At 38.1% G+C, this 25,357-nt stretch overlaps 2 protein-coding genes across 3 annotated transcripts in view; both read left to right on the top strand.

Annotated features, from left to right (window-relative positions):
- LOC124131262 overlaps positions 1-14,095 on the top strand; it is an 87,949-nt gene extending 73,854 nt beyond the window's left edge. The window contains exons 25-29 of one of the 2 annotated variants that reach the window (XM_048395210.1): positions 2,566-2,589; positions 6,524-6,550; positions 9,485-9,514; positions 12,243-12,269; positions 12,876-14,095. In XM_048395210.1, the coding sequence (XP_048251167.1) occupies positions 2,566-2,589; positions 6,524-6,550; positions 9,485-9,514; positions 12,243-12,269; positions 12,876-12,934 (167 nt within the window). In that variant the 3' untranslated portion in view covers positions 12,935-14,095. The remainder of the gene's footprint in view (positions 1-2,565; positions 2,590-6,523; positions 6,551-9,484; positions 9,515-12,242; positions 12,270-12,875) is intronic. The other variant, XM_048395211.1, reaches the window with a different exon arrangement.
- Positions 14,096-17,759: 3,664 nt separating this feature from the next.
- Positions 17,760-24,652, top strand: LOC125379156. Its single transcript, XM_048395209.1, has 3 exons — positions 17,760-18,543; positions 20,943-20,984; positions 23,498-24,652. The coding sequence occupies exons 1-3, from the start codon at positions 18,396-18,398 to the stop codon at positions 24,502-24,504; spliced, it is 1,197 nt and encodes a 398-aa protein (XP_048251166.1). The 5' UTR covers positions 17,760-18,395; the 3' UTR covers positions 24,505-24,652.
- The last annotated feature ends 705 nt before the right edge of the window (positions 24,653-25,357 follow it).

The following is a 25,357-nucleotide window of genomic DNA, read 5'->3' as shown; positions in this document are numbered from 1 at the left end:
TCCCTGTATCTGTGTACGCATAGATCAATCAATTATGTGTTTATTAACAGTAAAACAGTTCGTTTCTTTTTCTATCCCTAGGAACGTTAAGTATTGAATGACACAGTGGCACATGATACATGGAGACTGACAGACTCAATAGGGTTTTAATCCGCTTTTAGCAATATTCCATCAATATCAAGCCGAGGGAAAGTAGAAATGGCATTCATATGTGTTATTCATGTGGGGAATTGAACCTCCCACGTAATAAGAAAACGCTACAACCACTGGGCTACCACATCGACCCTTGACTAGATTTATGAAGAGGCAGCTTAGACGACCATGTTATTGTAATGGAACATCCACATCAACATCCACATCCCTTTATATATACTTGTATATACTTAGAATCATGTGCACGGCTTGTGTTTTAAGTAGGAGCTTCATCTTGAAATTCACATCCAGTAGCCGTATCACAGTGGCAAAAGGGGTGGTTTGAGTCCGCCGGATTCGTCACTGATACCACCTGATACCAGTATGTATTCTGAGAAAGTATGAGGCGGTATCCGCCAAGAATACGAGCGACGCAAACTACGCCCATGTCGAAACATCTTTCAGAACTTTGCAAATGAAAGAGCGTAAGACAAATTGTTTTGTTGTTCAAGGCTTCAGTCAGCAATATTCCAACTATATCACAGCAGCCTTAAAAATTTAGTCTGAACCAAATAAACCAGTAATTTGCACTTCGAGCAACGTCCTAGGTTGTCGAGGGACAGTGATACGCAATCAACTATCTCACCGAGACTGACCACCCGATCCATTGAGTTTATTCTTAATTCACAGGTTACTGGCATCCTACCCATACGCATGGATCAATCGAATTTGTGTTTATTAACAGTAATATAATTCGTTTCTTCCAGTCACAAGATCCAAATATGGAATGACAAAGCATCGCAGTATACATGGAGACTGATTGACTAAGTAGGATTTTATTCCGCTTCAGCAATATCCCAGAAAAACCAAGGCGGAGACGGCAGAAATGAGCTTCATATATTGTACCCATTTGGGGAATTTTATCTACCTAGTGACCAGCGCTCGCTACAACCACAGGGTTACCCAAACGTGCCTTAGATAGATAAATGAAGACTCAGTTTAGACCACCCGTTTTATTGTAATGGAACATACACTTTACGACCAATAAATGTACCTTTTCACACAAAGAATCAGTATCGGTTTCAAGTAAGAGTTAACATAGTCAACAGGATCTGTTTCAAGTAAGAGTTAAATCATCATATTCACATTCAGCAGCCATATCAAAGTGCCGAAAGGCCTAGACGTGGTTTATATCCGTCAGATTCGTGGCTGATATCACCGGATACCAGGATGCATATTGTGTTAGTATCACGTGGTGTCCGCCATTTGTTACATTTGACCACTTTCTAAATGGTGTTGTGTGCTCAAAGATTTCGGCCGCGGGAGCTTAGCCAATTTACACTTGTCAGAGGGGTACACAAAGTATGTGATCTAGACTACCAGTTGAAAATAGTTGAATGTGGACCAGACAAAGCAGTTACTGGTATTTCGATTAACGTTCTAGGTTGTCGGGGTACACTGACAAGCAATCAACCAAATCATCATGACTGACCATCAGACCCATTGAGATGCATCTTATAACAACCATAGGTTACAAGGGACCCCTTTAAATCTGGGATCCCTGAGAAAACGCACTTTGCATTATCTACCACTCGGTTGTTATGCTACATGCCTGAATCCTTCTTAAATCTGCAAAATTCTCTTGAACTCACTTTTATATTAATATCTATTTCTCTGATTATCTTCAATTAAATTGCATCATATATGTCTATCACCGTTTAGATCAAATTGAATTACACGCAATATTTATTCGCTAACATTAATTATGTTCATTCATTTTTGTTGACAAATATACAACGCATGCGAATCGATGGCATATGATTGGCTAACCAAGCAATTATCTTGCTTTGGGGCATTCCCTGATTGACAAATGTATTAATGTTAAGGCTCTGTACATCACGTACATCTCAAGTAAATGTTTTGATACACATTCAGCGACGCATTTAATGTTTTACAATAAGAGAAATATCCATGAGGTGTATTAAGGTTAAACACATAATTGTTGCGGTAGTGTACAAATGTCATATTTATATTTACACGGTTTTGAAACAATTGTAGACGTGTTACAAGATATGTTTTACTTATGTTATTCTTTCTATTTAAAAATATATCACAGCTGCAGGTATTTTATGAAACCATTGTAACAAATAACATTGTTATCACATTTGTTCTTTGATGATGAGCTCAAAGTCTTCATACTGGTTATGAAGAAAAAAACACATCAATTATAGTAATCGCCATTCACGAACCAGGCACCATTACGCAATAAAGCAGCATAGGATAGTGGGGGTGATGCTATTATTCGATACGACAGAGTGACCAGTCGTGTCATTTCTGTGGAACAGAATACTTGTATGAATGAATATGAATGAAACATTATTTCCCTTGAAATAACCAATATATGACTAATACGTTGTTTTACCGACCTTTCAGATCCATCCAGAAGATCCCATTTTAGTAAGTATTGTGGTTACGACTTGTGGTATTTGTGACATGCTTTAAAACATCCACAGCATGAAGAGTTACGTTTGTAGTTTCCGTAAACCTCTAAGTTACCACTTCAGTTTAGACTCCTTAAGTCAGCCATCAAATTTCTTTGTAATTTTCAAGTGTTTTACATTGTTAATTTAACGAAATGTCCATCCAAATGTATGATATTTTTTAGGGTATCCAGAAGGTATCCGTCCCGCTAACGTTTCGGATCCAAAATGATTTGGTACCTGCAACGTTTCCGGAGATTTTCTGGAAAACGGAAACCTGAAATGTTATTGGTATTATTGCATGGTTATGGTAGTTAATGGGAATGCTTTATCATGTTTATTATCATGTTTTATTATCAAGTAAATAATTTTGCTAGAATAAAACATCACACGAACATCATATAAATACAGTGTCTTGATTACCTTGGGAATTCTTTCGAGACAAAAAGTATTCATGTCATCCCCAATGTCGAAACCTGAAACAATGTATGTTTACCACAGACGCATCTGTATGTCAATGAAACTTAGAACATGTCATCCTTTGGCCGGGTCAGAAAAGGCCGTGTCAGGTCAAACGCGCTATGACGCTGTCCGCTGTAGTTTTCACAAGCATGCCATTTACTGCAGATAGTAATGTTATAAGTCTTATACAGGTAATACTTTATATGATCACGTGGTCACAATCTGACAATAAAAGGATCAGGTCACGGTGACCTACTTTTAGCCTATTTTTGTTGTATTAAAATCCATCTCTATATCATATTGTGTTTTGCCCTTGGAAAAGTTCCTAAAATGCTTGTAAACTATAATGATTCGTCCTGAAAGTCACTTAAGTCAACGTGGTTGACTCCCTGTTCTGCAGTCACATATTTTAGGAAAGCGGAAGTGGTGATAACACACTGAAAGCATATCGTGATGTGTACTGCTTCAGAAGCCCTTACATATAAAATGTTAATGCAAGGATATAACCAGTCTTGAATATCCACTGAAACAGATTCCATTTGGCGTAAAGGGCAAAAAAGCTGTAAACATTATATGAATGGCCCTTTGAAAATCATGGTAATGGGATTGATGACGTTGCTCTTGTTTAGCAAATGATTAAAATGAAATTCTAGTTTCTTTTATTTCTATTATTTTTTTACATTTTTGTTTAATACTGCTTATCATCACTATTATAAATGTGTCACTTTATTAAGGAGTGTGAACACGACTGCATCTCTTTGGAATCCAATTTTATATCCTGAAGTTTATCAGTATGATGTATGTTCTTACAAAAATGGAACAACTATCTACTCATGGCGAGGCAAAAGTAGTAAACACACAGACGAAACAAATCCTTAAAACTCAATAAAGCAACATGATGAAAGCTAAAACTGCTTCCCCCCAAAACATTTCTATTTCTTATTTTCTTTAATACTTGCTTCCGAGTAGTTTGGTATAGGTCACGTTACTGTCTAAGCCGGGTTGAAGATTTTATGTTCTGTATATATTGTTTGCATATTCTCCAGATAAGTGTGGAAGATGCTCAGAGGTGCTTCAGAATTGTGAAGATGAGTTGTCAACACTCAAAAACCTATTCTTCATTCATATCTATCCTTATTAGGGCGCATCGCCGTTTCAGTTCACTAAGATACTGTCTCATTTTAGAAATTATCATGGTGGCGTTCTTATAGTACATTAGCGCAAAACAACCGATTCAGGGGACTGACTGTCTTTATAACTTTTTAACCAAATATTTGGCTCAATCCTCACCCATGATTTGGTTACATGTGATGTGTTTAAATCATAACAAATCAGAAATTACATAGATGTGTTCAGAGTAGATGTCGAGCCATCAGATATGTTTCTTACGTGTGATTGTAAACGAAGTTCACTTCTTTGTCTATTGACAAATTCGAAAATGGCTCAAACGAAAAATAAGACAATTCCTGTTTTCTTTGTGACAATTCTCGTGCCAACTGCCTCCTAAGCACTTAAGGAGAGAATGTTAAACGACATAGTGGAAGACATCATGACTAGTCTATCTAGCCCTGAACATATGACAGCCCTTTCAAAGAAAAAAAGTGGCCGAACTATGTTCGTTGTTGTGGTTTTGGCTAAAATATGATGACACTCCTTAAGAGCATCAAGGATATAGAAAGGACCATCTGATGCAAGGTCTGAAGAAGAATTTGCGAGTTCCTAAAAACAAACATTCAAAGGTTTGACTTCAAGACATTTTTTGTGATGAAGATAGCATTATCCAAAGACGCGGACAATGGAGCCTGTCAAGGAACCGAATCTTGTAAAATTGGAGAGGAGAGAATGGTTCGACTACCCTTTGAAACATGGGTTAACGAGGCCTTTGAGTGAACAACGAGGATTCAACCATATATTCTGAGAACCCTGGGATATTTCTTTTAAGACAGATAATGTTTTTGATATTTTTCATTCAGTTCAAGTTCACAGAGAGATCATACTTTCTCTGAAAAGCCTAAACATATTTTATCTGTCTGTCTGTCTATCGTCTGACTGCCTCTTTGTATGTCTGTCTGTCTGCAACTGTGATATCGATATCACGTGTGATGTCAACAGTGCTTGAATTACTGTGTGAATTCTTGGGCAAAATAGGTCCTCAGCACCCAATGTGTATTGTGAGAGCTGACTTTAGTCAGGATCGGGTGGTAAGAATGAGTTACTTGCTGGTTGTTGTCATCGTTCCATGGTGGCGTTAATCGCTGCTTGTATTTGTATCAACCACATTTGTATCTGTGCCAGGCTAGATATTTAAAGGCGGCTAATTCGGGATTTTTTACGAACATTTTCAGCAAAGACTTAGGGACTGAACATCGGCCTCTCACCAGTTCAATCACTGTACTTGTTACACACAATGGATTAGTGTACATATTTCAAAGGTGGATGGAAAGAAAAAAGTAACAGTAATTAGGTGAACCGGTATTCAGCATGACATTTCGTATTGACACTGAAACAACAGTCGGGATTGTTCCGCAATTTCACTGACATTTTACACGTTTTTGACAATGTCGAAACATATTTTAGAACGTTGCAAATCCAAGAGTGTAAGACAATTGTTTTGTTGTTTAAGGCTTCAGTCAGCCATATTCCAGCTATATCACATATCGCCTAAAATAATTAAGTCTGAACCAGTAAAACCAGTAAATTTCACTTCGAGTAACGTCCCAGTTTGTTTTGGAACAGTGAAACGCAATCAACAATATATACCAAGCCTGACCAACCGATCCATTAATTTGCCTCTTGTAACATCCATAGGTTACTTGGACCATACCAGGCATTTTACCCATAATTTCACAATTATTTCATAATTATATTATCCATTATATTACATTTGAGATTTATGTATCTGGTACCACCGGCTTCTTGTGTCAATATACGCAAATATCAATCGAATCTGTGTATTCAGGTATGTATCATGTGGCATCTGCGAAGAATACGACCGACGCAAACCACACACTATTTGACAATTATGCCGAAACATATTTTAGAACCTTGCCAATGAAAAGTTTAAAACAATTTGTAATCTTCGTAACGCTGCAGTCGGCAATACTCAAGCCATATCACAGTGGTCCACAACTAATTGAGTGTGGACCAGACAAAGCAGCAACTGGCATTTCGAGCAATGTTCTAGGTTGTCGGGGTACAGTGACATGCAGTCAACCAAATCACCAAGACTGACCTCCCGATCCACTGAATTGCATCTTATAACAACCATAGGTGACAACCACTCACTTTAAACATGAGATCCCTACAGACAGTTTAACACTTACCAAAGTCCATGTTATCTTTTGGTTTAAATGTGAGCTGTGTATCTGGTACACTAATTCCATGCATCCATAAACGCAAAGATCAATCGATTGTGTCATTATTAACAGTTGAAACTTCTTTTTTTACAGGAGCAAGACCTTTGGCGAGTGAACGTCGTAAGTATGGAATGGCACAGTATTACAGGCTACATGGAGACTGACTGTCTGACTGTGTAGGGTTTTAATCTGCTTAGCAATATCCCGGAAAAATCAAGCCAAGGGACAGTAGAAATTGGCTTCATATATTGTACCAATGTGGGGATGGAGCGGCAGTTTCACAGGACATATGGTGTCACAGCACCAAAAGGGGTGGTTTCTGTCCGCGGATTCGTCATTGATACCGCCTGACACTGAGCTTTTGTGTATCGGGTATACTGATTCAATGCACCTTCGTATGTACGCAATCGATGGCGTGTTTATTAACAGTAGATACTTCTTTTCTTCCAGTCGCAAAGATGATTGATGAATTTCGTTAGTATGGAGTGGCAGAGTGTCACAGGGTAAATGGAGACTGATTGACTGAGTAGGGTTTTACTCCGCTTTTAGCAATATATTAGAAATGTCACACTAGGGGACATCAAAAACGGGCTTGATATAATATACTATGTGCTACAACCACTGGGCAACCCCACGACCCATGAATAGATAAATGAAGAATAGGTTCAGACAGATCACGTTAATGAAATGGAACATACACTTTACTGCCATGAAATATATAGAGATATTTAATAACCTCTTAAATTTTCCATAAATATACTTTTGACAAAGCATAAGTAATCAAATCAAAGTGATTGCTTCTAAATCAACTCACATGTGATGATGTAAAGCAGTGGTCTGATATTAAGGGGTATCTTAATTTTGTTCGTGTTAACCATGAGTAGGATTCAAAGTGTTCGTGGAGCACCAATGTCAAGTAATCAAAATAAGTAGACCCTTTCTAATCGCAGTTAATCAGCTTTTTTATAGGGGTAATGTACATTATAAGTTCTCAACCGACATCGAGGAGTATATATATGGTGTGATGTATCCTGTGTACCCCGGGGTTACACAGGCTCACACACAAGGTACATCACATCATATGCCCCGAGGGTCGGTTGACAACGAACTTATTTTACCGATATTCATTCACACAGGTCAGGAATCTATGTAATGTGTCTGGACTTTATGCTATCAATGAACTGTAATTATAAGACTACTTTTGAGCCACCACTGAGCCATCTGCTTCTGTTTGTTATTGTTAGTTGTTCTATTACCATATTGATTGAGATATATATCAAACATTCCAATCTTGGATTCGGAAGGTTTGGGATTACATTTTATAGAATTAACACATCAAAAAACGTCAGAATGCATCATCAATATATTTTCACTGGCAACTTTCTGGAATTTTAGTCACTGTGTCAACTGTTTATCCATCGTTACCAAAAACACTTCCCTCGACAGTTGACGAAAACTCGTATCATCTGCACTTCAGTTGTGATCACACATGGATGAAAGATTCTAAAATCTAATCCGAACTCACCACTTTTAGCAATATCCCAGAAATATCACAAACGGGGCGTCAGAAACGGGGTTGGTATAACGTATTAGGCCCTTTCTAATCGCAGTTAATTAACTTTTTATAGGGGTAATGGACATTATAAACCGACCTCGAGGAGTATGTCTAAAACCTGAACATTTCTCGTAAACTGAACTTTAAATGGATATTGAATGAGGAAAACATTTGGAAAGAACAATCTGTCCCATAGCGGTTTCTCTTCAGTATGATAGAAATGAAAAGACAATACAATATGTACTTTGTATATAGTAACAGCTTGCTTGTTCACCTTGTAATAATAATGGCAAGTTATATTATCACACCTGAGCGGTTTATTCACTGTAACTAATAACTTTAAACTCGATAATTGACGAAAACTCATTTTGCATTATCTTCAACTTGGTTGTGATGCTACATTGCTGAATCCGTCTTAAATCTGCACAATTCAATATAGCGTCTTGATTACCTTGGTAATTCTTTCGAGACAATGTTTATTCATGTCATCCACAATGTCTTTACCTGAAACAATGTCTGTTTACCAGAAACGCATCGACTGTATGTCAATGAAACTTAGAACATGTCATCCTCGGGGCAGGTCTGAAAAGGTCGTGAATCACTGCCGTGTCAGGTCAAACGCACTATGAAGCTGTACGCTGTAGGTTTCACAAGCACTTTGTATTATCTACAACTTGGTTGTGATGCAACATTGCTTAATCCGTCTTAAATCTGCACAATTCTCGTAAACTTACTTTTATATTAATATAAATTTCTCTGATTATCTTCAATTAAATTGTATCGTATATATCTATCACCGGATGGATAAAATTGAATTTCATGCAATATATATTCGCTAACATTAATTATATTCATTCCAGTGTTGATAAATAAACAATGCAAGCGATTCCATGGCATTTGATTGGCTAACCAAGGTATTATCTTGCTTTAGGGCAACTTTTCCCTGATTGGCTGACAACAGAGTGGCCTGGCTTGCGTTGCATTAATACGTCGATCAATGACACTGATTTCGTATTGTTGCCTTCAGTTGTACAACACAAAGGATACATCAAATAATCTTCTCTGATGGATTATCCTGAAACGAATTTTGCTTGTCGGGGTTTTATATTGTTTAGGTAAATCTTAAAGGAAACGGATGCGAAGGGGTTGTTTGTCGCCATATTGCCAAGTGAGCTCGAAACGACAATGTATTAATGTTAAGGCTCTGTAAATCACGTACATCTCAGGTAAATGTTTTAATACAAATTCAGCCACACATCCAATGTTTTAACATTTATAGAAATATCCATGAGGTGCATTAACACATAACAGCTGCGGTAGTGTACATATGTCACATTTATATTGACATATGTACATATTGATTATATGTCATATCTATATTTACAAGGTTTTGAAACAATTGTAGATATGTTAAAAAATATTTGTTACTTATATTACTCTTGCCATTTGAAAATATACCACAGCTGCATGACTAATACGTTTTTTTACGGACCTTTCAGACACTTCAAGATTGGTGCTAGCGCTAGCTAGTAAGTATTGTGGTTACAGCCTGTGGCACTTGTGACATGCTTTAAAACATCCACAACGTCACGTTTCTATTTTCCGTAAACTTCTCAGATACTACTTCATTCTAGATATCTTCCGCAACTTTCAAATTTCTTGCAATTTTTTAGGTGTTTTAAATGTCTCAATTTAATGAAATGTCTAACTAAATGTTTGACATTTTTAGAGGGTATCCGCAAGGTATCCATCTCGCACACTTTTTCAGATCCAAAATGAAACGCTACCTGGAACGTTACTGGAGCGTTTTTTTAAAAAAACGGAAACAAGTCTTTTCAGTCTGTTATTTGTATTAATGTGTAATGTTAACAGTGCCTGAATTACTGTTTGAATTCTCGGGCAGAATAGGTCCCCAGCACCCAATGTTTATTGTTAGAGCTGACTTAAGTCAGGATCAGGTGGTGAGAATGTGTTACTTGCTGTTTGTTGTCATCGTTCCATGATGGCGTGAATCGTTGCTCGTATTTGTATGAACCACATTTTTGTCTGTTCCAGGCTAAGTATTTTAAGGCGGCTTTTATATAGTAGTGTTGCTGACATTCACTGATTGGTTGCTGTGTTTGGGAAATCGAAAAAAATTATGATAAACATTCTACTACTAACCGACCCATTTTTTATTCTAAAAAGGGATGAGAAACCAGAATCTTTTATGGCCTGAAATACGAATGCTTGTTATGTTCCTCTATTTAGTGATTATGGCTTGTTTAAGGAAACACGCTAGTATAATTACTGCTAAAGAATACAAATTATTGTCCTGTAGTAGGTGATAATGACATTCATAGAAGTATGCATACCTGAGGTAACCTGAACTACGTTGGAAACACATCGTTTCCTCCCTCCAGGTCTATCCCTGTAATTGTTACACACAATGCATTAGTGTAGATATATCCAAGGTGGATGGAAAGAGACAATGAACAGTAATTAGATGAACCTGTATTCGGCATGACATTTCGAATTTACGCTGAAACAAAAGTCGGGATTGTTCGACCAATTTCACTGACATTTTACTATGAGAGACCTTTTTATGTGATGTTTTATTAAAAACAACAGGAAATATTACCATTTACTATGTTTTACGTATTTCCCTCTTTACCCGATTATGTTAACTCTGCGGTTCTTTCATGATGTAATCCATCAATGTCAAGGCAGGGGCCTGCAGAAATGGCATTCATATGTTGCACCCATGCGAACAGTACGGCTACCCCCTTGAGTAGATAAATGAAGAGACAGTTTAGACCAAACATGTTAATGTAATGGAATATCGCTTTACCCCCATTAAATACTTTTTCTAACTGGGAATTATGAACACAGTTTGTGTTTGAAGTAAGAGCTTAATCATGACATTCACACTCAATAGCAATTTCACAATGCCGAAAGGCCTATGCGTGGTTTATGTCCGTCAGATTCGTGTCGAATATCACCAGATACTTACCTTTCCGGAAGCATTTCGGGTAAGTTTCATTTGGTATCCGCTGAGAATCAGATAGATGCAAGACCCGTGAAGATCCGGGGTAGAATAGGTCTTCAACAATCCATGCTTGCCTTAAAAGGCGACTATGCTTGTCGTAAAAGGCAGCTAACGGGATCGGGGAGTCAGGCTCGCTGACTTGGCTGATTCATATCATCGATTCCAATTTGGTGGATCGATGCTCATTTTGTCAATCACTGGATTGTCTGGTGCAGACTCGATTATTTGCAGACCGCCGTCATATAGCTGGAATGTTGCTGAGTGCGGCGTAAAACAACAACAACAACAAAAAAAGATGCGAACTTCACCTTTTTTGACAATGTCGAAACATATTTCAGAACGTTGCAAATCCAAGAGTGTAAAACAATTTGTTTTGTTGTTTATGGCTTCACTAAGCAACATTCCAGCTATATTACAGCGGCCTAAAATAATTAAGTCTAAACCAGTAAAACCAGTAAATTGCACTTCGAGTAACGCCTCAGTTTGTAAGGGAACAGTGTAACGCAATCAACAATATCACCAAGCCTGACCACCCGATCCATTAAGTTGCCTCTTTTAACATCCATTGGTTACTTGGACCATACCAGGCATTTTACCCATAATTTCACAATTCCTTCAAGTTTATATTATCTATTGTATTACATGTGAGATTTATGTTTATGTATCTGGTACCACCGGTTTCTTGTGTCAATATACGCATAGATCATAGAATACAATTGTGTATTCAGGCATGTATCAGGTGGTATTTGCGAAGAATACTACCGACGCAAACCACACACTTTTTGACAATTATGTCGAATTATATCTTAGAACCTTGCCAATGTAAAGTGAAGACAATTTGTAATCTTTGTGACGCTGCAATCGGCAATACTCAAGCCATATCACAGCGGTTCACAACTAACTGAGTAAGGACCAGACAAGGCAGCAACTGGCATTTCGAGCAACGTTCTAGGTTGTCGGGGTACAGTGACATGCAATCAATCAAATCACCAAGACTTACCTCCCGATTCATTGAGTTGCATCTTATAACAACCATAGGCTAACCTACTTGAGACAACTCACTTTAAACATGAGATCCCTACAGACAGTTTAACACTTACCAAAGTCCATGTTATCTATTGGTTTAAATGTAAGCTTTTGTGTACCTGGTACACTAATGCCATGCATCCATAAACGCAAAGATCAATCGAGTGTGTCATTATTTACAGTATATACTTCTTTTCTTACAGAACAAAGCATTTGGGTGCCTGAACATCGTAAGTATGGAATGGCACAGTATCACAGGATACATGGAGACTGACTGTCTGACTGAGCAGCGTTTTACACCACTTTTAGCAAAATTCCAGAAATATAACGATGGGGGGCATCAGAAACGGGGTTAATATAATGTACTCAAGTGGGGAATTGAACCTCCGCCAAAAATACGAACCACGCAAACCACGCCCATTTGATAATTTTGTCGAAACATCTTTCAGAACGTTGCAAATGTAAGAGCGTAAGACAAATTGTTTTGTTGTTCAAGGCTTCAGTCAGCAATATTCCAACTATATCACAGCGGTCTTAAAAATTAAGTTTGAACCAAATAAACCAGTAACTTGCACTTCGAGCAACGTCCCAGGTTGTGGAGGGACAGCCATACGCAATCAACATTCTCACCGAGCCTGATCACCCGATCCATTGAGTTAATTCTTAATTCATAGGTTACTGGCATCCTACCCATAATTTTACACTTTTCTTAAGTTTATATTATCTATTGTATTTAATGTGAGATATTTATCCGGTACACTGGTTTCATGTGTCAAATTACGCATAAATTAATCGAATTTGTGTTTATTAACAGTAATATATTTCGTTTCTTCCAGCCACAAGATCCAGAGGTAAGTATGGAATGACAAAGCGTAACAGGATACATGGAGACTGACTGACTAAGTAGGCATTTATTCCACCTTAGCAATATCCCAGAAGTATCAAGGCGGGGGACAGCAGAAATGAGCTTCATGTATAATATCCATGTGGGGAATTAACCTTCGACGTGACCAGCGAACGGTACAACCACTGGGCTACCCAACTGTTCCTTGACTAGATACATGAAGAGTCAGATTGGACAACCATGTTATTGTAATGGAACATTCACTTCACTTCCATTAAATATACTTTTACTAACATAGTATCATGTACACGGTTTGTGTTTAAAGTAATCTCAATCTGGAAATTCACAATCAGTAGCCATATCACAGCACCAAAAGGGGTGGTTTCTGTCTGCCGGATCTGGGGCGGATATCACCGGATGCCAGGGTGCATTTAGGTTAGGTATCCAGAGGTATCTGCGAAAAATCTGACAGACGCAGACATGGAGACTGACTGACTGAGTAGGGTACTACTCCGCTTATAGCATTATCCCAAAAATATCCCTTTGGGTGGCATCAGAAACGGGCATGACATAGTGTACTCACTTGGGGAATTGAACCTTCCACGAAACTGGTGAACGCTAGAAGCGTCGGCTACCCAACCGCCCCTTGAATAGAGAAAAGAAGACTCAGTTTAGACCAACCTTGTTATTGTAATCGAACATGTACTTCACTCCCATTAATTATGCTTTTACAAACATAGAATCATGTGCACAGTGAGTGTTTTAAGCAGGGGCTTAATCTTGAAATTCACATTAAGTAGCCACATCACAGTACTCAAAGGGATGGTGTCTGTCCGCCGCTTTCGTGGCAGATATCACCGGATACCAGGAGGCATTTCGGGCAAGTATCAGGTGGTATCTGTCAAGAATACGACAGACGCAAACCACGACTTTTTGACAATTATGTTGAAGCATATTTTCGAATGTTGCAAATCTAAGAGTGAAAGACTAATTGTTGTTGTTTTTTAAGACTTTAGTCGGCAATATTGCAGCTGTATCACAGCGGCCATAAAACAAATAGGTCTGAAACAAATAAACCAGTAACTTGCACTTCGAGCAACGCCCTAGGGTGTTGGGGAACAGTGATACGCAATCAACCGAATCACCGATCCTGACACAGGAAACATGGAAACTGACTGTCTGACTGAGTAGGGTTTTGATCCGCTTTAGCAATATCCCGGGAAAATCAAGCCAAGGGACAGCAGAAATGGGCTTCATATATTGTACCAATGTGGGGATGGAGTGCTACAGTGTCACAGGATACATGGTGACTGACTGACTGACTGAGTAGGGTTTTACACCAATTTTAGCAAATAATACAGAAATATAACGGTGGGTGGGTCAGAAACGAGGTTGATATAATCTACTCAAGTGGGGAATTGAACCTACGACGTGACCAGCGAACACTACAAACACTTGGCCACGCCACCGGCTCTTGAATAGATAAATGAAGACTCAGTTTATACCAAACATGTTCTTGTAATGGAAGATACACTTTACGGCCTAAAAACAAATAGGTCTGAACCAGATAAACCAGTAACTTGCACTTCGAGCAACGCCCTAGGGTGTTGGGGAACAGTGATACATAATCAACCAAATCACCGAGCCTGACACAGGATACATGGAAAATGACTGTCTGAGTAGGGATTTAATCCGCTTTAGCAATACATTCAGCCGAGGGACAGCAGCAATGGGCTTCATATATTGTACCTATGCGGGGATGGAGTAGAACAGTGTCACAGGATACATGGTGACTGACTGACAGACTGAGTTGGGTTTTACACCACTTTTAGCAATTTCCAAGAAATATCACGATGTGGGCGTATTGTATTAGGCCCTTTCTAATCGCAGTTAATTAACTTTTTTATAGGGGTAATGTTCATTATAAACCGGTCTCGAGGAGTATGTATATAATCTAAACATTTCTCGTCAACTCAACTTTAAATCAATATTGAATGAGGAAAACATTTGGAAAGAACAATCTGTCCCATAGCGGTTTCTCTTCAGTATGGTAGAAATTAAAAGACAATACAATATGTTCTTTGTATACAGCAACAGATTGATTGTTCACCTTGTAATAATAATTGGCAAGTTATAGTATCACACTTGAGCAGTTTATTCACTGTAACTAATAACTTTAAAATCGATATTTGACGAAAAGTCACTGTGTATTATCTACAACTTGGTTGTAATGCTACATTGCTGAATCCGTCTTTAATCTGCACAATTCTCGTAAACTCACTTCTATATTAATATACATTTCTCTGATTATCTTCAATTAAATTGTATCGTATATATCTATCACCGTATTGATAAAATTGAATTTCACGCAATAGATATTCGCTAACATTAATTATATTCATTACAGTGTTGATAATTAAACAATGCAAGCAATTCCATGGCATTTGATTGGCTAACCAAGGTATTATCTTGCTTTGGGGCAACTTTTCCCTGAATGGCTGATAACAGATTGGCCTGGCTTGCGTTGCATTAATACGTCGATCGATGACACTGATTTCGTATTGCTGTCTTCAGCTGTACAACACAAAGGATACATCAAATAATCTTCTCTGATGGATTATCCTGAAACGTATTTAGTTTGTCGGGGTTTTATATTGTTTAGGTAAATCTTAAAGGAAACGGATGCGAAGGGGTTGTTTGTCGCCATATTGCCAAGTGAGCTCAAAACGACAATGTATTAATATTAAGGCTCTGTAAATCACGTACATCTCAGGTAAATGTTTTAATACAAATTCAGCCACACATCCAATGTTTTACATTTAGAGAAATATTCATAAGGTGCATTAACACATAACAGCTGCGGTAGTGTACATATGTTATATCTATATTTACAAGGTTTTGAAGCAATTGTAGATATGTTAAAAGATATTTGTTACTTATATTATTCTTGCCATTTGACAATATACCACAGCTGCATGACTAATACGTTGTTTTTCCAGGCCTTTCAGACACTTCAAGTCTGGTGGTATCGCCAGCTAGTTAGTATTGTGGTTACAGCCTGTGACACTTGTGACATGCTTTAAAACATCCACAACGTCACGTTTCTATTTCCGTAAACTTCTCAGATACTACTTCATTCTAGATATCTTCCGCAACTTTCAAATTTCTTGCAATTTTCAGGTGTTTTAATTGTCTCAATTTAATGAAATGTCTAACTAAATGTTTGACATTTTTAGAAGGTATCCGGAAGGTATTCATCTCGCAAACGTTTTTTTTCATTCTGTTATTTGTATTAAAGTGTAATGTTAACAGTGCCTGAATTACTGTTTGAATTCTTGGGCAGAATAGGTCCCCAGTACCCAGTGTTTATTGTTAGAGCTGACTTAAGTCAGGATCAGGTGGTAAGAATGTGTTACTTGCTGTTTGTTGTCATCTTTCCATGATGGCGTGAATCGTTGCTCATATTTGTATGAACCACAGTTTTGTCTGTGCCAGGCTAAGTATTTTAAGGCGGCTTTTATATAGTAGTCTTGCTGACATTTACTGATTGGTTGCTGTGTTTGGGAAATCGAAAAGAATTATGATAAACATTCTACTACTAACCGACCCATTTTTTTATTCTAAAAAGGGATGAGAAACCAGAATATTTTATGGCCTGAAATACGAATGCTTGTTATGTTCCTCTATTTACTTATTATGGCTTGTTTTTAGGAAACACGCTAGTGTAATTACTGCTAAAGAATACACATTATTGCCCTGTGGTAGGTGATAAAGACATTCATCACCTTAACTACGTTGGAAACACATCGTTTCCTCCCTCCAGGTCTATCCCTGTAATTGTTACACACAATGCATTAGCCTGACATTTCGAATTTACGCTGAAACAAAGGTCTGGATTGTTCGACCAATTTCACTGACATTTTACAATGAGTGACTTTTTTATGTCATGTTTTACTAAAAATAACAGGAGATATTACCATGTACTATGTTTTACGTATTACCATCTTTACCCGATTATGTTACCTCTGCGGTTCTGTCATGATGTAATCCATCAATGTCAAGGCAGGGGACTGCAGAAATGGCATTCAAACGTTGCACCCATGCGAACGGTACGGCTACCCAATCGCCCCTTGAGTAGATAAATGAAGAGACAGTTTAGACCAACCATGTTAATGTAATGGAATATCGCTTTAGCCCCATTAAATACTTTTTTTTTAACTAGGAATTATGAACACAGTTTGTGTTTGAAGTAAGAGCTTAATCATGACATTCACACTCAATAGCCATTCCACAATGCCGAAAGGCCTATGCGTGGTTTATGTCCGTCAGATTCGTGTCGAATATCACCGGATACTTACCTTTCCGGAAGCATTTCGGTTAAGTTTCATTTGGTATCCGCTGAGAATCAGATAGATGCAAGACCCATGAAGATCCGGGGTAGAATAGGTCTTCACCAATACATTCTTGCCTTATAAGGCGAATATGCTTGTCGTGAAAGGCAACTAACGGGATCGGGTGGTCAGGTTCGCTGACTTGGCTGATTCATATCATCGATTCCAATTTGGTGGATCGATGCTCATTTCGTCAATCACTGGATTGTCTAGTGCAGACTCGATTATTTGCAGACCGCCGTCATATAGCTGGAATGTTGCTGAGTGGGGCGTAAAACAACAAACAACCAAACAAAAGATGCGAACTACACCTTTTTTGACAATGTCGAAACATATTTCAGAACGTTGTAAATCCAAGAGTGTAAGACAATTTGTGTTGATGTTTCAGAACGTTGCGTTGTTTAAGGCTTTAGTCAGCAATATTCCAGCTATATCACAGCGGCCTAAAATAATTAAGTCTAAACCAGTAAAACAGGCTAATTGCACTTCGAGAAACGCCACAGTTTGTCAGGGAACAGTGTAACAGAATCAACAATATCACCAAGTCTGACCACCCGATCCATTAAGTTGCCTCTTTTAACATCCATAGGTTACTGGGACCATACCAGGCATTTTACCCATAATTTCACAATTCCTTCAAGTTTATATTATCTTTTGTATTATATATTAGATTTATGTTTATGTATCTGGTACCACCGGTTTCTTGTGTCAATATACGCATAGATCATAGAATACAATTGTGTATTCAGGTTTGTATCAGGTGGTATTTGCGAAGAATACGACCGACGCAAACCACACACTTTTTGACAATTATGTCGAAACGTATCTTAAAACCTTGCCAATGTAAAGTTAAGAGAATTTGTAATCTTTGTGACGCTGCAATCGGCAATACTCAAGCAATATCACAGTGGTTCACAACTAATTGAGTATGGACCAGACAAAGCAGCAACTGGCATTTCGAGCAACGTTCTAGGTTGTCGGGGTACAGTGACATGCAAATCAATCAAATCACCAAGACTGACCTCCCGATCCACTGAGTTGCATCTTATAACAACCATAGGTGACAACCACTCACTTTAAACATGAGATCCCTACAGAAAGTTTAACACTTACCAAAGTCCATGTTATCTATTGGTTTAAATGTAAGCCTTTGTGTACCTGGTGCACTAATTCCATGCATCCATAAACCCATAGATCAATCGATTGTGTCATTATTAACAGTAGATACTTCTTTTCTTACAGGACAAAGAATTAGGGCGCCTGAACTTCGTAAGTATGGAATGGCACAGTATCACAGGATACATGGAGACTGACTGTCTGACTGAGTAGGGTTTTACACCACTTTTAGCAAAATCCCAGAAATATAACGATGGGGGGGGGGCATCAGAAACGGGGTTGATATAATGTACTCAAGTGGGGAATTGAACCTTCGACGTGACCAGCGAACACTACAAACACTTGGCCACGCTACCGGCTCTTGAATAGATAAGTGGAGACTCAGTTTAGACCAAAGGTTTTATGGTAATGGACATACACTTTACTCCCATTAAACATACCTTTGCAAAATAGAATTATGTGGACGGATTGTGTTTTAACTAGGAGCTTAATCTTGAATTTCACATTCAGTAGCCACATCAAAGCACCAAAACGGGTGGTTTCTGTCCGCCGGGTTCGTGGTGGATATCACTGAATACTAGGATACATTTCGGGCTGGCATCAGGTGGTATCCGCCAAGACTTTAGTAGCCATATCATAGTGCCAAAAGGAGTGGTTCCCTTCGCCGCATCCTTGGCGGAGACTATAGGATACTTACCCTTCCTTCTATCAATATGCATTTCGGGAATGTATAAGGTGGTATCTGCCAAGAACACGACAGACGCAAACCACACCTTTTTGACAAAATGATTGCTTCTAAATCAACTGAAATTCCACGATGTAAAGCACTGGTCTGTTATTAATTTCGTTTGTTTAACCATGAGTTTGGTTGAAAGTGTACATGGAGCACCAATGTCAAGTGATCAAAATAAGTAGGCCCTTTCTAACCGCTGTTAATTAGCTTTTTTTATAGAGATAGTGTACATCATAAGTTCTCAACCGATCCCGAGGAGTATATGGTGCGATGTCCACTGTGTACCACCAACCGTCAGGCGAGGGTTACACAGGCTCACATACAAGGTACATCACACCACACGCCCCGAGGGTCGGTTGACAACGAATTTATGTTACCGATATTCATTCACACAGGTTCGGAATGCTTGTAATTTTATGAGTCTGGACTTAATGCTATCAATAAACTGTAAATATAGGATTACTTTAATGCCAACATTATTTGTTATTGTTAGTTGTTCTATTATCATATTGAGTGAGATATATATTAAACCTTCCCATCTTGGATTTTGAAGGTTTGAGATTACATTTTATTGAATTCTGTAGAATTAACACATCCGAATATCTGTGAATGCATAATCAACATATTCCACTGGTTACTCTCTGAAATTTTAGTCAGCTGTTTATACAACGTAGCCAAAAACATTAAACTTGGCAATTGACGATAATTCGTATTATATACACTTCATTTGTAGGCATACATGGCTAAATAAATCTACAAATCTGAACTTTTCTCGTAAACTAAACTTTAAACGGATATTGAATATGAAAGCATTTGGAAAAAAACAATCTATCCCATAGCAGTGTCTCTTCAGTATGGTAGAAATGGAAAGACAATAAAATATCTACTTAGTATATAGTAACAGCTTGTTTGTTGACCTTGTAATGATATTCAGCAAACTGTAGTATCACCACTGAGCAGTTTATTCACTTTAACTAATTACTTTAAACTCGATAATTGATGAAAAGTCATTTTGTATAATGTACAACTCGGTTGTGATGACACATGGCTGAAGCCATCTTAAATCTGCACAGTTCTCGTAAACTAAATTTTATATAAATATATATTTCTCTGATTATTTCTCTGATTATTTAAATTGTATCATATTGTTGATAAAATTGAATTACACTCAATATTAATTCGCTAACATTAATGATCTTCTGTACAGTGTTGATAAATAAACAATGCAAGCGATTCCATGGCATTTGATTGGCTAACCAAGGTATTATCTTCCTTTGGGGCTACTTTTCCCTGATTGGCTGATAACAGCGAGGCCTGGTATGTGACACTGATTTCGTATGGTTGTCTACATCTGTACCACACAAAGGATACATCAAATAATTTCTCCGAGTGATTATCCTAAAACGAATTTCGCTTTCTGGTGTTTTATTTTATTTTGGCAAAGTTTAAAACAAACGGATGCGAAGGGGTTGTTTGTCGCAATATTGCTATAGACGACAATGTATGTATGTTTAGGCTTTGTACATCAAGGACATCTCAGGTCAATTTTATTGCCAATATACCTGTTTTGTTTCAGTTTTATACCGCTGTGGCGGGCAAATTTATGAAAACCATTAACCCCAAAAATTAAGTATTTTAGATGTTAGGCAAGATAAAAAGGTAAGTCACATTTAATGTTTTACAATAAGAGAAATATCCATGGGGAGCATTAAGGTTCAATACATAATAGGTGTGGAGGTGTACATTTGTCATTTTTTTATATTTACAAGGTTTAGAAACAATTGTAGATGTGTTACTATTACTATTTGTTTACTTTCAGACGACAAGCTTCAACCAATTCCGGTATCGGAAGTCCGTCTGTGTAAGTATTGTGGTCACGACCTGTGGTATTTGTGACATGCTTTAAAGCATCCACAGCATGATATATCAGATATATCACTCCATTTGCGAGCCCTTCAGCAGTCTTCAAATATGCTTTTAATTTACGGATGTTTTAAGCTTCAGGTATATCGATGATCTGATATCGTTCAATAACAATCACATGGCCAATTCTCTTCCACTGATTTACAAACCAGAACAAGAAATCAAAGGATACCAGAGTAACAAAACACTCTTCACAAGACAAGGGATGACTTCAACTTTCCAATAGTCAACTTTCCCTTCATGTCGAGCAATAAATCCAGCAGCGCCAGTCTTTGGTTTTTACATTTCACAACTTTTGAGATATAATCGAGCATGCTCTTTCTGCAAAGATTTCAACGAGCATAATGCGACTATTGAAGTTGTTTGATCAAGGTTACAATATTCCATCCCTCTGTAAAGCTTTCAAAATGTTTTATGGAAGCCTTGTGGAGGACATTTCCAAATTTGACGCATCAGTGACAAAAATGATGCCAAATGCAATTCTCTGTTTTGACGTCCGCCATATGTTCCCATGTCTTTTTCAGGTGAACAATTTACTTGCCTTTACATGTGTTTATGATGGTTACCACCGGTGAGGCAGGATACGATCACCTGCTCGCGAACACCTGGCATCATTACTCGTTGATAGTGATTCATAAACACATGCTCATGATATGGTCGGAATTGTACAATCGATTCTGCTTTATGCAGAGATTTCTATTGGGCATGGACAGGGTTTTGTCGCTTTATTTACAAGGTATCCGTCCCTCAAATATTTCGAATCCAAAATGGGAAGGTACCTGGAGCGGTACCGGAACGCTCTGGTAAACGTAAACCTGACTTTTCATTCTGTTATTGGTATAAATGCTTTATCATGTTAATGGTCATGTTTTTTAATTAAGTTCATAATTTTGCCAGAATTAAACATCACATAAATATAGCGTCTTGATTACCTTTGGAATTCTTTCGAGAGAAAGATTATTCATGTCATCCCCAATGTCTAAACCTGAAACAATGTCTGTTTACCAGACAACATGTCATCCTCGAGGTGGGTCTGACATGGTCGTGAATGACTTTGATTAAAGGTCAAAGACACCGTGAGTGTGTCCCTGGCTTTTACTGCAGCTTGTTATGTAACAAGTCTTATAGAATAATGAGTTATATAATCATGTGATCACAATCTGATAATGAAAGTAGTAGGTCGCGGTGACCTACTTTTGGCCAATTCATGTTGTATTAAAATCCATACATCACATTGTGTTGCCCTTTGAAATTTTCTCAGATGCATGTAAACTATAATGAAAGTCAAGTTCTTCCTCAAAGTCATACAAGTCAAGGGCGGTCGGGGAGCGTAGTGATTAAAGCGTTCGCTCGTCACGGCGAAGACCCGGGTTCGATTCCCCACATGGGTACAATGTGTGAAGCCCATTTCTGGTGTCCCCCGTCGTGATATTACTGGAATATTGCAAAATATGGCGTAAAACCATACTCACTCACTGAAGTCAACACTGGGTGTGGCTCTGAAGATTTTTAATGATATTTATTGAAGGTCGCGGCACTCTTATTGCCATGATACATGAGTATTGAGTACGTAAACCCCGGCCACTCTGGTTTATCGTGTGATTAGTTGCAATTCCCAAACCGCGGGGCACGGGTGGCCTATAAGTCCTCTAAGATGCCGGAATTTGCTGTACAGAGTTACGTCCCTTGGGCACACCACATATCTTTGATTGTGGGTTCGAGTCCCGGTTCGCCCTGATTATGTTTCCAGGTCTGTCAACACAATACCCGTGCCCGTGGGTGTCACTGAAGTGGAAAACGTCAGAGACTTTATCAACTTTCTTCCAGTAAGCTTGCACGCCGCGATATACACCAATGTTTTACAGTCACATATTTTCGGAAAGCGAAAGTGGTGATATCAAACTAAAAGCCCATCGTGATTTGTACTGGTTCAGAAGACCTTAAATATACAATGTCAGTGCAAGAGAATAACCAGTCTTGATTATCCTCCAAAACAGATTCCATTTGTCTTTACGCTAAACATTATATGAATTGACCATTGAAAATCATGGTAATGGGAATGATGGAGTTCCCCCTGTTTTGAAAGTGATTAAAATGCAATTCTAGTTATTAATGTGTCATTTTTTAATGAGCATGTACACGACTGCGTTTCTTTGGAAAATTGTAGATCCTGAAGTTATGATGATGCTAATGAGTATAATATGTCAACCTCATGACTTGAAAAAAACTAGCTACTCATGGCGCGGCATCATTAGATAAACAGACAAACGAAACAAATCCTTAAAAATCAATATTGACATATGATGAAAGCGAAAAACTGATTCCCCAAAACTAATATTGATTTAAGATTTAGTATAATTGCTTCCAAGTAGATTAGCATAGGTCTGGCGATGTAGGTGTTTCAAAAAATTAGTTTGGTGTTTGTACATGTAGATTTGATGTATTCTCCAGGTGACTGTAGAAGATGCTCCGAGATGCTTCAGAATTGTGAAAAGGAGCTGTCAACACTCAAAGACATATTCTTTATTCATTTTGACCCTACTTTGGAAAACGTGCGTTTGAGCGAATCGCAGCTTCAGTTCACTAAGATACTGTCTGCTTTTAGAAATTCCCAAGGTGGCGGTCTTATAGTTCATCAGCACAACACACCTGATTCCGGGAACTCTCTTCATACGTTTCTCAACCAAATATTTGGCTCAATCCTCACCCATGATTTGGTTACATGTGATGTGTTTAAATCACAACGAATCGGATTTTACGCAGATATGTTCAGAGTAGACGTCAAGCCATCAGAGATGTTTATTACGTGTGATTTGAAAACGAAGTTCCCGTCGTTGTCTATTGACAAATTCGAAAATGGCTCAAACGAAAAAATAAGACACCTCCTGTTTTCTTCGCGCACGACAGAAAGTACAGAAGCTTCTTTGGAAGGTATTTCTTCCAGGAAGCAAGTTATGGAAGCTCGGAGGATGCGCTACCCCAGATCCATTCACATGCATAGTTATTCTTCAACACCATTGAGGCACATGTTAAACGTCCTAGTAGATGATATCAATGTGGATAATATCATGACTAGTCATTCTGTGCCTGAACATATAACATCGCTTTCAAAGAAAAAAAGCGGCGGGTCTAAGTTCGTTGCTATGGCAGGACACAAATTTGAAGACACTCCTCTGCATCAACAAGAACGTATAAAAGTTCGTCTGATGGAAGCACTGAAGAAGAATTTGCGAGTTCAGAAAAACAAACATTCAAAGGTTTCACTTCAAGACATTGATGTGTTTAAGATAGGATTATCCAAAGACGCGGACAGTGGAGGCTGCATTATAGAGATTGCAGTGGGACATGTCAATGGTTGTGTGTTTTATGACCCTCAAGGACCCGAATCATATAAAATTGAAGGTGGGAGAATGGTTCGACTACCCTTTGAAAGATGGGTTGAGGAGGCCTTTGAGTGAACAGCGATGGATCGACCATATATTCTGGGAAACCCAGAATTTTTGTTGCAGACAATGTTTTTGATATATTTCGTTCAGTTCAAGTTCACAGAGAGATCATTCTTTCTCTGAAAGGAGAAGCCTAAACATGTTTCTTAGATCTGCCTGTCTGTCCAGTGAGTGAGTATGGTTTTACGCCGCTTTTAGCAATATTCCAGCAATATCACGGCGGGGTACACCAGAAATGGGCTTCACACATTGTACCCATGTCGGGAATCGAACCCGGGTCTTCGGCGTGACGAGCCAACGCTTTAACCACTAGGCTACCCGACCGCCCCGTATTCTGCATGACATTTCATAGGTACACTTAAACAAACGTTGGGATTGTTCAGCAATTTCACTGACATTTTACTATGAGTTACTTTTTTATGTGACGCATCTTTACTGAAAACAACAGGAAATATAAACTTGTGCTGTATTTTACGTATTTCCATATATAAACATGTGGCTTCTTTCATTATATTTGTGATAAGTACAATTTTTTGTGTGTTCCGTTGTGTAGATGTATATATGATAGCAGAGATTATTTTGAAGAATGTACAGTATTTGAAGATAGAAACGACTTTTTCTATTTTGTATTTACACTTATATTGAATCTGGGTATCATGTCTGTCTGGAATGTCTTTTTTATAACATTTTAAGAAAAAAAATTATTTCCAAATAATTTTGCACATCTCCCAACCATGCACTGCTGCAAATGTTATTTTGTAGAAACCTTGTTGTGTTGCAAAAACTAGCTGAATGTCATCCCTTAAGAAACGCCGTACTTATTTGATGGAAATACCAATGCTGTGATTACATTGTTGCATTATTT

This window comes from Haliotis rufescens, unplaced genomic scaffold (genome assembly GCF_023055435.1).
Source record: "Haliotis rufescens isolate VD_foot unplaced genomic scaffold, xgHalRufe1.0.p SCAF_14, whole genome shotgun sequence".
Lineage (NCBI taxonomy): Eukaryota > Metazoa > Mollusca > Gastropoda > Lepetellida > Haliotidae > Haliotis > Haliotis rufescens.
Note: the sequence above shows the minus strand (reverse complement) of the source record. Positions and strands in the feature narration are given on the sequence as shown.

Excerpts from the sequence above, each read along its gene's own strand:
- LOC125379156 (XM_048395209.1), top strand. The coding sequence starts at position 18,396 with ATGTTATCTATTGGTTTAAATGTAAGCCTTTGTGTACCTGGTGCACTA. Across the intron at positions 18,544-20,942 it reads AATTAGGGCGCCTGAACTTC|ACGACAAGCTTCAACCAATT; the intron begins GTAAGTATGGAA and ends GTTTACTTTCAG. Across the intron at positions 20,985-23,497 it reads GGTATCGGAAGTCCGTCTGT|GTGACTGTAGAAGATGCTCC; the intron begins GTAAGTATTGTG and ends TGTATTCTCCAG.